This window comes from Onychostoma macrolepis, chromosome 05 (assembly GCF_012432095.1).
Source record: "Onychostoma macrolepis isolate SWU-2019 chromosome 05, ASM1243209v1, whole genome shotgun sequence".
NCBI lineage: Eukaryota > Metazoa > Chordata > Actinopteri > Cypriniformes > Cyprinidae > Onychostoma > Onychostoma macrolepis.
The window spans coordinates 14,301,255-14,318,034 of NC_081159.1; the positions used below are offsets into that span (position 1 = coordinate 14,301,255).

Sequence of the window (16,780 nt, forward strand, 5' to 3'; positions counted from 1 at the left end):
GCGTCCCAGTTTTCCAAAAAGAACTTCAAATTTTGATTCGTCTGACCACAGAACAGTTTTCCACTTTGCCACAGTCCATTTTAAATGAGCCTTGGCCCAGAGAAAACGCCTGCGCTTCTGGATCATGTTTAGATATGGCTTCTTTTTTGACCTATAGAGTTTTAGCCGGCAACGGCGAATGGCACGGTGGATTGTGTTCACCGACAATGTTTTCTGGAAGTATTCCTGAGCCCATGTTGTGATTTCCATTACAGTAGCATTCCTGTATGTGATGCAGTGCCGTCTAAGGGCCCAAGATCACGGCATCCAGTATGGTTTTCCGCCTTGACCCTTACGCACAGAGATTGTTCCAGATTCTCTGAATCTTTGGATGATATTATGCACTGTAGATGATGATAACTTCAAACTCTTTGCAATTTTTCTGAGAAACTCCTTTCTGATATTGCTCCACTATTTTTCGCCACAGCATTGGGGGAATTGGTGATCCTCTTCCCATCTTGACTTCTGAGAGACACTGCCACTCTGAGAGGCTCTTTTTATACCCAATCATGTTGCCAATTGACCTAATAAGTTGCAAATTGGTCCTCCAGCTGTTCCTTATATGTACATTTAACTTTTCCGGCCTCTTATTGCTACCTGTCCCAACTTTTTTGGAATGTGTAGCTCTCATGAAATCCAAAATGAGCCAATATTTGGCATGACATTTCAAAATGTCTCACTTTCAACATTTGATATGTTATCTATATTCTATTGTGAATAAAATATAAGTTTATGAGATTTGTAAATTATTGCATTCCTTTTTTACTCACAATTTGTACAGTGTCCCAACATTTTTGGAATCGGGTTTGTACATTTTGAAGAATAGTGCCTACTCTCAGTAAAATGCTAGTTTAATAATTTTACACTGCAAGTATGCTTGTGAGTTTTTATTAACATCATAAATATAGTTTAAGATTTATATATCATTTTTGCAATGTGAATCTTCTAGTACAGGAGTAGTGTAAACAAAAATCTCATACATATGCATGAACAAGTGACCTGTAATGATGCCTATTTGTTATCAGTCATTGAGAAAACAACAGTGAAATCAAAAGGTTATGCACCTGTACTGGCTTGAAGACATAATATTCCTAATAAGACCCCGCACCCCACCTCTGCTGCCATACTCGGGTTACAGGGTGGCAGGTGGGGGGGCTTTTACAAACAGGCTTGCTGCTCAGAAAGGATTTAACAGACCATGATGCACTTGGGGCCCTGCTCTGTTTATTCTGGATGATGAAAAGAAACTGGGGGGAAAAGCTCTAAGTAAATGGAACACACACACGACATTTATTTTGGTCACCTACTCGGCTGCCTGTAGTTCATAAACGTGCAGCCGGATGCCAGGCACTGTAATACTAGCATGAGAGGCCTTTGTTATAGTTCCTCAGTGAATGCGAGACAGGGGCCATGATAATGCTGTCAAAGTTCATCTGGGGCTCATGTCAAGTAGCATGTAAAATATCTACAATCTACTTCTATATGCTCAAACAATAAAAAAAGGTTTAGTTATTTATGTTTGCTCTTTAAACAAATTCACACAAACAAATTTGTACATCGATTCCGACAGGTGCAACATGAAATGTAGCCTGAATATGTCAAACCACCAAAATGCATTACTCAATCAGCTACGTGACCACCCAAGTAAGTTCTTGTCAAAACAATGTCTGGTATCAACAAGCAGAAGTGTTAAAAAATATGACCAGCCTGTTTGAGTACATCTCAGGAATAACTTCATTGGCTATCTATTTAAAGAATGCAATCCACAGGGTCTTCCATGTTTTTTTGTGCACCCATTCCTCAACACATATGGATGACGTTACCTAGCAAGTATATGCTAACATGTCACTGTGCATCAACAATCAGGGCTGTGTTGAATTAGAAAGACAATGGTTGGAATAGCAGTACCATGAGCAAGTATAATAATAATGCAAACAGAATGCTCCGTCAGTGATGGACAGCGATATGAGAGTAACTGTGTATGTTCTTATTATGTAAGATATAATGGGAAGAAATTTGGAACACTTCAGGGTGGAAGTCAAGCCAAACTGATCTCATTGTTCACTGCAGACTAATGTCCTAGCACAAATATTGTAGATTAGTCCTGCATCGTTTAGCGGACGACTGTAAAATGGACAGTTAAATTTTACAGCAATTTTAGGCCTGAAAGGTTTGACTTGTCCATCATCTAAAGTCTTATCCTATCATTGTTTCATGTATTTACACACGAAAAATGAGAAATAGTGCCTTTGCAACCAACCAAAGTACGACAACTGACACACTGCAGTAAGCCAGTAAGTCTTTATTTCCCAAATGCAAGCAAACTATTACAGAATTCACACTAGGTTTCCATTAGTTTAGTACTTACTTACAATGAAAAGATACTCACAGCTGTGTACTGTTTGGATTCGATACGAGTGTCAAACAGATGTGTCTCAATTATATTTTTACATAGCTAATAGGAAAGTACACATTTATTCATTTGCCAGATGCCACATGCACATAAAAAAGTTTCTAAGAAAACATAAATTATGTCCAGCTAAATTTACCACACTGGATTCCTTACATCTGGCATTCTTTTAATATTCACAAATTTCTGCCAGTGGCATGTGTGGTAAGGAGTGGACAGAGGAGGAGCTTGTATCTCAGCATCTAATTGTGTTTTCTCAATCTGCACAAGGTTGTCAGGACAGATTTATGCACAAGGTAAAAAAAAAAAAGAAGTATTACTGTATAGTCAAAATACAAGATAACATGTGTCTACTGAGCATAGATGGACTGCCAGAACTAAGGTTTCGGGGGAGAATGGTTTCTTTTGGCTTCAGCAGCCTAGACACACAGTCGCAAAGAAACCAAGCTCCCATTTTTATTGGACTATGATGAATGGCCCTTAGAGAACAAGCCTAAGTGCCCTTGAAATATGGTGTTGATGCACACAGAGGGTTTGGTTATTTACATTCAATTTAAGGGTGTTTCGGACATAAGGCATGACACTCAGCTGGTCAGCATCAAAGACAGAGGGCAGAATGTGTGTCAATGTGTGTTTGTGCATTGGAGTGAGAAAGGTAAATTCATTAAGGTGCGTTTGCTCTTCTGTACATTTCTGAAGCATCAAAAAAGTTATGCATATCTTAATCAGTTGTTTACCCTTAAATCAATGAGTATTTTGGTGTTCTTTTTGACTGTAAAGCTTTCTGTTAATGAATACATGTGAGTTGGTCAACTTGAATTCGTGACCACAAAAGAGGGGAATCAAATGGACTAGCCTTGCGCCCACAGAAGTAATTAATCACAGTGAAGGATAATAAAAGAGATTCTTTCCCAAAATGGAGTACAGATGGCCTTTATTCTTGATATACAGCCCCTGAGTGTAACTGTGTCAATAACTAGGCGAGTTAAGCAGAGGAAAAGCACACATAACAACTTTATCATGACTGTGAAATAGTCCAAAAACAATGAAATGACAAGAAAATCTATTCAGGAGTTTTTAAAATCACAAATTTGCTGAATAGAGATTCAGTTCATAACTGTAAATTGAAAAGTTCCTAGCGTAAGCTGGCTCCAGAAGTGTACGTTACAGTTTAATAATGGTATCCAACCCCCGTCATGAAATTTATTAGCCCCGTCAAAAGTCCTTAGCTCAAACGTATGGTATTCCAGATGTTTTGAGTTTTAAAACTAGTTTTGCAAAAAATATAAAAAAATAAAATCCATGTTGTTTTCACATGTAGTGTAGAGATGTATAAATTTCATACAATGATGCATTAATTAAGACAACTGTGCTGACTTTCCTTCTCCAGCAATAAGCATTTTGCAAAGACAATTTATGTTTTAGCAGCATTAGTAGCGCTGGTCAAACATAAAAACAAAGACAAGCATAAAGAAGCCTTTTCCCACACTCACATTGCAATAATATGGTGTAGGTTGTCTTTGTTTTCACCCCCTCCGTGTTCAAATAAACTCCAATATGAAGGAGGAATGTAACCTATACCTCTCTGTTGCTGATGCCCACAATGGAACTCTTAGAGGAATTACATAGTGGTGAAAGTACAGGAGCAGCATATATTTGAGAGCTGGGAACCCACTTCATCTTCGGTGTGAGCGAGGGACCGCTGCTGGGTCATGGGGGCCGAGGCCCCAATGTAAACACAGGTGTTGAGGAGGCAAGTAAAAGGGGTTACCCCAATCCAGTAGCTAGGGAAACAGCAAAAGTCACGCTTGGAGAGTGAAAACTACCCCCACAAACGATGCCAAACGGAACATTCCCCATCAGTCTGACATGAATCTTTATTAGGCCTCATTTGAGAGAATTAATGTGGCCTCTGCCTTCACACAGCAACTGCTGTAGCTAGTGATCAGGTGCAGCAAGACATGAAACTTGGGTGTTTCTGAATAATTTGGATGCTGTTTATCATTCGTCTTCTTACATGTTGCAGAGTTTGTCTTGGTACCAGTTCTGAATTAATGTGCTTTAATGAGATCTATAATTGAGGAAAAACCAGTTCTTAACATTTTTTTTTTTTTCAGAATTTAGAAAACATACCCCAAAAGAGAAAAGTAAGCTAGATGTATTTATCGCCACAGAGAATGTTAAACATTGTAATTTGTATATTTATTTCCTTATTGAAAATGTTTAACCTTGAAAAAAATCAAAATGAACAACAGCAACACTTTGTATGTCTTGGAGAGATTGATTCAACCATGGCCACTTATGTGCGGTTCGTTCTTGGTCATATCTTTCTGTTTCTCTCTCGCTCTTGCATGAAAGCACAAGGTAAACAATATTCAGAGGTAGCTGCTTGCTTTGCACAGATGACCGCTGGCATGAGTGGGTCCAAGTTCCTAATAAGTGTTCCTAACTCAAGCAGATGGGAAAAAAACATCAATCTTTTCCCCTTTCAAATCCTTTCTATGAAACATGGCTGAAAGCTTACATTTCACTGCACAACAACAATGCGACTCAAGTATAAGAAATTAGCAACTAAATTGTTGAATATGGCAGCAAGATACTTGCTTGCCATTCAGCTTACTGCATCAGTTTCCTTAATTTCAGTGTTCTATGAATAAAAAAAGAATGTGCTTACCATGCTCATACACTATTAAAGACCTCTGGGACCATGGCCGGCCAGAAAAATAAGAAGCTTTTTATCAACCACAGGACACAAAGTGTTCCCAGTGGCGCTCTCTCAGCTATGCACTGACCAACACTACGAATAATGATTTATCTTCTAGCTGCTCTCAAGCTCAATTTTACTATCTGTTTGTACAGCTGAAAGGAGAGGCAGGCTTTAACGCTTGGAACATAATGAAAGAAATTCAATACCGAACATTGCCGTGAGCTCTAACTTCTGGCCATCCCATGCCAAATAAATCTGATCTGTGCCGATTTCTAATTATAATCAAATGGCTGAAGTGTTGTCAAATAATTGTGATCATTACTGATGGAATGTCATCGAAAAAGCTCACACTCAGCAACTGGCCGAATTACCCTCAAAAGGATCCCTGACAATGATTAAGACATCGCTAAGAACAACAGATGTTGTGTTGAGAATTCAGTCCTTCAGTTGCTTCAAATCTTTCTCAAATAAGAAGAAAAAAAGAAACATTATATTCATACTGGCCTGGCAGATGGCAGCTTTCAATAGTACAGTGATTTCTAAAATTCAGCAGGTACAGTTCGTGAAATATTTTTCCTGAGGGCACTTGGAGAAAAAGAATCTTATGGAAAATATTATTTTGGGCTGTTAAACGTCAAGGGAAATTCCACCCAGCATGACAATTTACTTAACTTATTTTTTTTAAAGAAATTCTATGTCACCTCTGATTATATTGAGCCAAACATATCAGTTACACATACTGTACTCCATTTTACAGATTGTTAACCATAACCACTGATGTTTGTGGTAAATGAAACATGCAGTGTCATTAAAGGTGCAATAGGTGATTGTCTTCAGAAACATTTTTTGTTATGCTGGTTGAAAGTCTCTTCACATCCCGATAGCAATCATTAAGTTAAGTGGTCTAAATGTATTTATCTGTATTTATATATTCTGTGGAAGGGGTAGGACCAAGAAATGTTCGTCCAATCAAAACGCTCGGTCCGAGCATTTTAATTGGCTTTCCTACCTGCCTGTCAACGTATGTATTTGCATACCTCTGCGCACCTGTTCGCGCAGACAGGATATGTCATCAGCACGTTCACGCACACTGTGCAGACAGAGCGAGAATGGCAGACAAACATCAACAACCCGATCTTCCTTCCTGGTATTGTAGTACTTTTTCTAACTGTACTATAAAGTTTTCTCACCGGTGAATAACACATGATGTAGCCCAGTGGCTCCCAGTTCCAGTCCTCACGCCCCCCGCTCTGCATATTTTGCATGTCTCGCTTAGTTAACACACCTGATTCAGATAACCAGCTCGTTAGAAGTGAGCTATGTGCATGAACTGTGTTCCGATTGACATGCTCCCTACACAGTGTTCTTTGCTCCCTACTCCATGAGCAGGGGAAATCCGTTAAAGTTTATTTCACTTCGGAACATTCACTCACGGATTTCACACACAGACGAAATTTACTAGAGAAGTTTGAAGTGTGGCATAATATACCTCTGTAAATAAATACTATTTAAATTCATGTCTCGCACACTTTAATGCCCTTTGTATGGAACATATATGCTCGCTTTGAACTGGAATCATGACGGAATATCTGGTGATGTCCACTTCGCAGGGCACTTATGACTTATGGCTGAATAGAACAAACGTCGGACGTGATAAGATATACATCTGAAATGTGCAGAGCAGCGAGGGCACGAGGACTGTAATTGGGAACCGTTGATGTAGCCTATTTGTAGTAATTTAATGTTGCCTCTGGTATTCTGCTTTTTGAGCTTTGGATGGCGATTGCAGGGAGGGTGGGACTTTCGCTTTCAGTGCTATCACGCTAAAGTTAGCATTTTCCGAGATCTCCTACTGCACCTTTAAATTATACTGATGATCGGGGTTCTGTCAAAATGTTACATTTTAACCTTTGCTGTCAAGACACAGTCTAAACATTCAACAATAAACTGATTCATTTGATTTAGTTATAAACTCCTCATATGAATTTTATGGATTAATCTTTTGACCTGAAGCTGAACTGGTTTACTTAAGTAAAGTCCATTTTCCTATTAACATTAGCATAATGTTAGTAAAATATATCCTTTGCATGCAACTTTGATGTACAAAATGTAAGAGAAGGTATTTAAATATGCCCACGCCACATGGAATGAGTTATTTCATCTCACTCTGACATTCAGCAGGATTCCTCCATCACAAGCACTGTGGTCCATTAGATTAATCTGCTTTGCACATGTTAGGCTTGTGGTTCTAACCTCATCAGTCTGCAAGACCTTCTAATCATACAGCAAGCTAAAGTGGCTATTAACCACAGACAGACTAAGAAAACATAAGGTCTGTATCTTACAAAATGTTCTGACCAGTGGAATTGGGCTGTCTTCCTTATGTCTTTTGTTGCATTGTTTAATTGTCCAGTCTTTGTACTGCAGTTACAATTTCTGTTAGCCTCGCATTCACCAAACCCAAGTATCAAATGTTAAAGCTGTTTTATTTTTACCAATACTTTCTAATGCACCCTCATTTGGTTTTCAGTATAATGCAGAAGAGTCATTTCTCATCCACTCCCATCTCGTTCCACCACTAATTTAGGAATCTTTTGGTAAATCCTCTACACATTAAAAGGTGGTTCTGTTCAATGTCTCTGCACTGACAAAGCTATTAACATGCATTCATCTTAATACCTCCAGGTCACTGCAGAATCCATCATATACATCCGGCATTTGTGAGGAAGCCAAACTACAAAGCAGATGATTGTCTAGTATCTTTATGGTGAAAGGCTACATAATGTGAAAAACACTTCCACCTCTGCACTGGGATACTGGAAGCCACATCATGAAACATCACAGGCCTTAGAGCCTTAGGTAAAGGATGTAGGGGGAAAAGGTGAACTCATACGTACCTCCGCAAAGTCACTAACCACTGTAACAGCTCATAATAAAAGCGTTTTTCAAAGACGACCAGAGCCTGAGCAGCAAATGGGCCTTCTCGACTAAAAATGCTACTTGCATGACAAACAGCACACGGAGAGGAAATGGCTAAAATTAGAACATAACAAAACAATGCTTTCATTAAGAACACAATTGAGCCCAGTACACAAAGATTTATTTGATATTCCACTGTTGTTGATTATCCGGAAATATCTGGTGTGAACGTAACTGAGACAAATCGCATAATTCACTACTGGTATCAATATTAATCAGACACAAAGAAGACTAAATCATCAAATTCATGTGTCTCTATTTAGGGTTTGACCACACAGTCGTAACATGTGGTGGTGAGAATAATCACAAGAGTATAAACATTAGTGATTGCATGACTAAACCTGAGCCTGGTCATTTGGCAATCACATCTGCTGTAATTCAGAGAGTAACATCGTGCCCTATAAAAAGAAGCTATGTCATAAAGCAACAAATGAGGAAATGTATGTTATTCATGTTAAATCCACTGCAACAAGCAAACATTTTATGGTTATATGGTTTTTGGATGCATGGTTTCTATTTTTACACCTGTTCACACAGAACACACTGCTGCTCGTGTATATTAGATATCATACACGGATGAGGAGAGACTGACTGCAAATATTTAGATTTGGATATTATATAACAAATCCCTAAAGTTTGACAAGGAAAACCATGAAAAGCATTTGGCCTGGTGAAGGACAACCAAAGCCATAAAAATTAGCTTTTTGTTCATGTCAGATTGTAAAAACAAAATAATAAAGAATTTAAAAAAATGTAAAAAGGTAACTAATATTATGCATGGTTCATTTCATTCTCTCATTAAATCGGTAGGCTAGAGATGCCCAAACTTGGGCCTGCGGTCAACATTGGTCCATGATGACCTTTGATTTTGCCCAGCATGGCATAACACAATAGGGCAGACAAAAAAAAACAAAAAAAACAATGCAACTGAAGCATATCTTTCTAAGTTGTGTTTTTGTTTTAGGCCTATATTTGCAAAATAAGTGAAATTGATTACAAAAAATAAAATAAATAAGATACATTTTAATACAATGCAGTTCGACATAATGCGAAATTTACTTTCAGCTTGCTGCCCTTAATCAAGTTTAATTTTTGACCCTTCACAGTAAAAAGTTTGGGCACCTCTGTGGTAGGCTATGTCGTAAAATGTAAAAATAACCAATAACCACAGAGACTCTTGAAATGAAATGAAAAGTCCTTCGGTATAGATTGATTGTAACCGTGTCAGTCCAACAAAAAAACTCTGTCAGTATATATTCATTTTGTTATTTTTACATTTTAAATGCTGTTTCTTAGTCTTAATCCACATCAGCACTGTTGATTCTGTGCAACGGTCTTTCCTGGTCTCAATCATTCAGAGCACAATTCAACACCAGCTTCGTAACAAGATCCACACTGTTAAAATGACTCCACATGCGACCAATTAATTTTTGAAAAACCTAGTTTCATTCAAAACAACATCCGAAGCATTTCCAAAAGGTTGCCTGCTTTAAGACAAGTAATAAGGATGTGAAAAAGAAAAGTGACAAGTCAGTGAAATAGAACATTATTTCCAGATTGAATAAATCCATTGCAAAGCTCTTTAAAGGAAACTGAAACAAGATCTTGTTATTTCTGACAAATCCCATTTCTTTTCAGTGCGAACATGCTGAGCAAGGAAGCTGGCTTTTAATTCTGGTGAGTGAGAATATTTGCTCAGTTGATTTGAATATAACCCAAATTTCAGTTCATATAAGTTAAAATCAACTAACCTAAGCTTATATTTTGAAATGGATGGTGGGAACAAAAACCTATTCATGTCAAGAAACCTTTTATTTCTCCTTATAATAATGACTGTAGATATACTGTCATTAACAGTTCAATTATTTGTTGCTTTTCTGGACTCTTCGGTTGAGGGAGATGTATGATCAGCTATGACAGATTACTGGCACACACACGGGTCAAATTCATCCTCAGTGAGCATTTTGTAGACTAAATTGCTGACACATCACTTTCAGGTTTGCTATGGTTTGAATATATATAGTGCACATCAGGTAGGCTGTTAAGTCTCTTGCACTACCACAAAGACCTTAGAAAAGGGTTAGTCCTTTAAAAAACAAAACAGATATTTTTTTAATTATCTTCTGTTCCACATTAAAGAAGGTCATTGAGGTTTGGAATGACAGGCAAATAATGACAGGTTTTTCATTTTTGTGTAAATTATCCCTTCATTGTGGATATCCGGAAGATTGCTCAACCCTTGAATGATGTATGATATGCTTCAACAGTCTCAACTAATTTCTTTATGTACACTGCTGTCTTTTGTAATCACTTCTAGGTAAACCAAGACTTTCTTTTTTAGTGTACTCATTTCAAGTCAAAACAAGTTATTAACATCATGATTAAAAAAAAAAGAACAAAATAATTTAAAAACCAGCTGCAGCATACTGAATTTGTTTTTTTTACATCAAAGCATAAATTGTCTTTACTTAGTGGTTTGTGGATACAATCGATCAATTCAAGTGTCTGAATAGAATTCAGAATAGAAAAGAGATCTGCTTGACAATTCCTCTGTATTAGATATCACTGCTATTCTTCCATTTACAACAGAAGAAATACTATTACAAAATGTTAGTACCATGGAAAAAAAGTGGTGTGGACATCCCCAATAAAATGACGCCTAGGCAAACAACTGCCTTCTTCGACTTGAATGTTTATCACTGCACTTATGCTGACTAAAGCAAATCTCAATACATTAAGCTTAGGTATTGTTTTCAGTGTTCAAATTACATGCTGCTGGCTTCAGAGCAGTGTAATTATGTGTTTGAGTGACTAACACATATGCAGCAACTTTCCAATTAGCTTCATTTAGCACCTCATATGCTGGGCCGTTGTGGGACAGCCAGCATAGTCCAAGCTATCCTCCTGACTGTGCCCTGAAAAACAGGCCTGAAGGTCTTATTTCAGCCTATGTGAGTGAGGGATTAACACCGCCGTGCATATGTACAGTCTGTGTTCGCAGCAGGGTTTTACTTGGCTAGTGAGAGATGGCTCCAACCATCAATTTCGAAAGGGGTGAATTTGTGGAGAGTGGCATTTTTTCGAAGGAGTCAAACAATGGACAAAGAGCATGGCTGTGGTTGTGCTGGGGGTTTGGGGGGAGGGTTCGAGCTCGAGTCTCCAGAGCCTGTCGTGAGCACGCGAGGTCAGGACATCTGCTGACATTTACTGCTGGGCCTGGGCCAGGCTGCAGGTTTCAGGGCTCCTGCCAGGGCCTCATATCAGGCCTGCGTAAAACCACCAGGCTCCCTCGTCTCTCTGAAACTCGCACCAGAATGCGCAGAACCTGTGTGACCTTACGCTTTTTGATCCAGGCCTAGTGGTGCAGCATTTATGAGGACACTGTGAATTGTAAACTTGCTGAGAGGGCATGAGCCGGTTTTCGACATGGCCTCGGCGCTAAACACCAGTACTACAGGAGAAACGAATTACACGACTGCAGTGTTTTTTTTTTTTTTTGCATGATCCATACGCTCAGAATCGAGCCAAACTCATGATGGCTCCCATTCTCTCTGAATGGACCTGATTTATTAGTGGAAAAAAGTAATGCTTTCACTCATCTGCTTGATTCACATTCATCTTGAAGTCACAGATGCAGGAAAAAGAGATGGTGATGAAGGGGTCAGGCATTCAGACAAGCCCTCGTCTACTTTTAATCACATAAAGAGAGTCTTACGTTTACTGTTGTCCATTATTTCAATGCAGTCATAAGTCATTGTGGAACCTTTTCACCACAATAGCCATCTTTCAGTCAACCATCTCTTTCATTCAAACTTTTCCCATTGCGTCAAGTATTGAGTTTCTCTGGGCGAAATCCCTTCATTTGTTCAATTGTGATTTGTTGGCAGGATACAACAATGCCTATCTGTCAAATGAAGCATGTTATGGACTAGCCTATAACGGGGCAACAAAAGGGCAACATCTGATTAGCATTCATTGCACAGTCTCCCTCGTCCTCTGGTATTTTATTACCACAGGTGCAGGAGCATTCATTGATCAGATGCACGCTACAGGCAAAGCATGTCTTAATTGAAAACATCTCTATTTATACACCTGCAGGCACTAAAGGTCTCCGAGAGCAAAAGGAGGCCTGAAAAGGCAGAGAAAGAGAGAAAGAGCACACGAAGATGGAAATTGAGAGGGCGTCACTAAAGGAGAGAGATTTAATGTTTGTTTTGTTGAGTTGAAGGTAATTGTAAATCCATCAAAGATTTTAAACTTTAAAGATTTTTACTGTCTGCTTCACTACCCATCCAAGTTTTTTTTTGTTTGTTTTTGTTTTTTTAAAGGAATGAATACTTTTATTTATTAAGCATGCATTAGATTGATCAAAAGTGACAGTGAAGACATTTATAATGTTACAAATGATTTCTATTTCAAATACATGATGTTTATTTGCACTTTTTACTTATCTAGGTATCTTTAAATTATCCCAGTTTAAAATATTAAGCAGCACAAAAAAGCTTTATCATTGCAGGAATAAATTACATTTTAAATATAGGAAATAGAAAAGAGTTACTTTAAATTATAGTAGTTCACAATATTACTGTTTTCACTGTATTTTGATCAAATAAATACAGCCTTGTTGAGCATAAAAGCCCCCAAATCGTACAGGAATTTTTCATTCTTTAAGAATGAACAAAAAGTTCAAAATGCTACACTCTCAGAAATCAAGGTACAAAAGCTGTCACTGGGGCTGTACCTTTTCAAAAGGTACATGTTTGTACCTAAAGGGTCCATTTTGGTACCTTAAACGTACGTACATAGTATTTAAAGTGTACACATTTGAACCTAATAGGTACAAAAGTGTACCTTTTGAAAAGATACCGCCCCAGTGACAGCTTTTGTACCTTTATTTCTGAGAGTGTATTTAATCAATATACTCGTACCATATATATATATATATATATATATATATATATATATATAGCTCACTTACATTTAACCACACAAGTCACGTCCCCTCCCCTTCATGCCTTTCAAGGGTGCAAAAAAATGCCATTTGGTCTTTTATTACAAGTGTTTGGCTTGTCTTCACAATCTCCAGAAGCAGGAAGGCTATGCATTGTGATCCTGGTCACTAATACAAGATCAGTGATTAAGAATTTTAGCAATACAGTATCTAAAAAAATAACAGTCCAGACTAACTCTTTCACAAAATTTTACAAGAGATTGTTCAGAATTTAAGTGAAGAAACTTTGCAGCATACAACTAAACCTAGACTTGATAGGCATACTAACCATCAGATGTGCATAGCTATTGTAACCTAGGAACAGCACTGACGTGATAGGGCCCTCGTGTGGAGAGAAAACCACATTTAGATCACACTTTGCTAGCATCAATTTAAGCAAGTAACCAAGAGCAACTGTTAACCTATTAGCTATGTGGAAACATTACTAAATACACTTATATGGTCAAATACTGCATGTTATGTCAAAAACTTGATTTAAGAGCCCAAATCATCGAGGCCTGCAGTATACACCTTCACTGGCTATTTGAGCTTTTTGGTTAAGAAAGACACACTAAGAGCACTATCATGGAGTTTATTGGCTTGAAGTAAACACAATAGCCTTTCAAAAGGCTGTATCAAATTATATGCCTAAAGAGCTGTTTTCTTATTTAACTGCAATTTCATCTGAAATAGACTCTTATTTATTTATTTTTTTTCATTTGGCATATTATTTTACTTGAATTGAGACCCAGAACTTCGGTCCATTTTGACAAGCACTGAACGCCACAAAGACACGTCTGCAGGTGGTTAGGCAGGGGAGCTGCCACAAGCAGCCCAAGAAAACACAAATATAGTTCTCCAAAAATGTTTCCTGAAGCCTCACCACAGCAACTATGCAATCCTCGTCCAAGTCGGAGTCCAAGTTTACAGCATCCCAAAAATTCCCACAAACATACATAAACAAAGCTTTTGCCTCTCTCACAGTGAAGGGATGAAGGATCTGTGTTTAAGAAGCACATGAGCCATCAGGTGCATCTATAAAGAGCATTAACGTCACCAGAAAGTCCTTAGTGGTTTGAGCCAACATTGCTCTAAAAAGAGCCTGTTGTGTCCTTGGACCTTTAGATCCTATAATCTAAGATTATTTGCTACCATTTTACTGTCATTTGATGTCTTTGATATTTACAGTGAATGTGCATCAATAATTAATCCATTCTTTAAAGCCATTGGGCCTCATTCATGAAACATGAGCCGAATGAATCACTGTATAAACTGTTCGTAAAACCATTCGTACGTAGATTGCGACATTAAATTGAATGTGACAATTTACGTCAGAGTGGTTTAACAAACGATTTGCACAGAAATTCATTCTGCTCGTGTTTCATGAATGAAGCCTAAAGCATTTACTGGAAAATACGTTCACATACAAGGTCACATACTGGTGTGAAATTTGTCCCCTTTTCATGGTCACAACACAAAAACCTTACTTCTTTTGGCTCCCTGAAGCAAGCCTGGAGGCCTCGGCAGCTGCTTTCCTTGTCTCAAATTCCTCCCTCTCCAAACTGCTACCCTTGTGGCCCAGCTCCACCAGCTGGCGGGCCAGTTCCTGATCCTGGAGGAGCAATAACACAGATCTGCTGAGCTGGGGGTGGTTAAAACTGACTGAATAATATGAAAAAATCATGCAGTTCGACAATCTGCTATGGCATTTCTATACAAACAGGCCAGTGTATTTATGACACATTTGTGCTAGTTTTGTGCTCAAGTGCTATTTATATCAATCCTATTTTAGTATACATGCTATTTATATGACAAAATTACATGAGCTGCGCTGACAGTTTCATGGTTGCCAGGATCAAGGATTTTTGCCACATGTCACTGCAGCCTAGTTAAAAGCGGGTAGTATCATTTCCATATGATTTAGTGAGATTCCTTATGCCCTCAAAAGGAGGAGCTGCTTTCATGTGGCTACAGGGCATTGAGTTTTGTAGAGAGCTGCTGCCGAGGAAAAATCCCAAAAACTCAGACTCAAATGTCAAGATCCATTTGTGAAGGGTTAAACTCACTCTTAATATAAAAACACTAAAAGTCAAACAGTGAAAAGTATAAATGTCAAATAAAAATAGGTAAAATGTTTTTTTTTTTCCCACACTGAAACCTAATGTTACCGAAATATATTTTCTAACAAACCATTAAAATATCTCAGCCTAAATTACAATTTAAAAGAAATATTAAAGCTAAATTATCTATAGAAACATATTATATTTATTATATTATATTATACTATACATATAACATTTTATACACTGTTCAAAAGTTTGGGTTTGGTAAGATTTTTTTGTATGTGTTTTTTTAGAGGTCATCCTCACATGGCTGTATTTATTTGATCAGAATAGAATAAATAGAAATATTGTGAAATACAATATTAATAAAAAATTTTAAAAACTCTTCTCTGTTTCATATAATTTAAAGTGTCGTTATTCCTGTGATGGTTCAGCAGCAATTTCTCCAGTCTTCAGAGACTCTTTTTTTTTTTTTTTTTTAATCAATGTTGTAAACAGCTGTGCTGCTAAATATTTTTGTATATTTTTGTTTTCGGGCTTCTTTTGAAAGTTCAAAAGAATTATTTGAAACAGAAATATTTTTTAACATTATAAATATCTTTGATCATTATAAACTGACACATCAATTGAATGCATCTTTTCTTTGCTGAATAAAAAAAAAAAAAAAGTTAGATTTTTTTTGTACTGCTTAATTACACTTACCACCGAAAAAAATATCATTAATTGTATTAAAATATGTACAGTATTCCATGACTATAACTCACTCAGTATAACACAGTCATATAGTGGCATAGTGCCTGATGTTGTCATTGAATGTTGACTTTAAACTGACTGCATCAGACTTAGTTAAATGACAACTTTATACTAATAAGATGATAATAGATATAACGTTACAAAGTGTCTCACTTACCATTGTACATTATGATGAGAAAACATTGCAGTTTATAGAAGCATGCAGGAAAGAAGTACCATGTCGCCATCTAACGTTACACTACAAACATACACTTTCACAGGCCATACGTAGAAATAAATTACTTTGTTTCTCCATCTGTCTGCATGTCGTAATGTGTGCTCATGCTTTACTGCCAGACTATTCACACTGACTAACTAATAAAAATGCTGATTTAGCAATGAAACAAAGGATAATAGTTTTCTTGATGCATCTGATCTCATAGTGTTTGTGAGATTCACAATGTCACGTGACACAGACGGTTTGACTTTTAATACTTCACCTCAAGGTAAAATAAATCCAGAGGTTTTATCTGAGAATCTAAGAAGTCCTCATAAGTGCGAAACTCTTCCACGGTTTCTCCTGCAAAGACGCCGCTGTCGTCTTCCATCTTGTTTACCTTGAGTTATTCCCATGGTAACAGACAGAGCTGTAGTAGGATAGCAGCAGTTATCGTGTTTTCCGGTTGTAAACCAATCATGAACCAATATAAATTCGTAAGCTCCGCCCATCCAAACAAACGCGACAACATAATTCTCAGTGCAAGTTTGTTGGTCTGCAATGCTGTTTCTTAGAGCTGCAAAACAGTTATTTCAACTATACTAATATTACAAAGCAATACCAGGATACTAATTGTGCTATG

At 37.5% G+C, this 16,780-nt stretch overlaps 1 protein-coding gene across 2 annotated transcripts in view; it reads right to left on the reverse strand.

Moving 5' to 3' along the window:
• cfap299 (cilia and flagella associated protein 299) overlaps positions 1-16,568 on the reverse strand; it is a 59,245-nt gene extending 42,677 nt beyond the window's left edge. The window contains exons 1-3 of one of the 2 annotated variants that reach the window (XM_058774686.1): positions 16,421-16,523; positions 16,099-16,179; positions 14,613-14,737 (exon numbers count right to left, since the gene is read on the reverse strand). In XM_058774686.1, coding sequence (XP_058630669.1) covers positions 14,613-14,737; positions 16,099-16,101 — 128 coding nt within the window. In that variant the 5' untranslated portion in view covers positions 16,102-16,179; positions 16,421-16,523. Of the gene's footprint in view, positions 1-14,612; positions 14,738-16,098; positions 16,180-16,420 lie in introns of both variants that reach the window. The other variant, XM_058774685.1, reaches the window with a different exon arrangement.
• Positions 16,569-16,780: the final 212 nt, after the last annotated feature.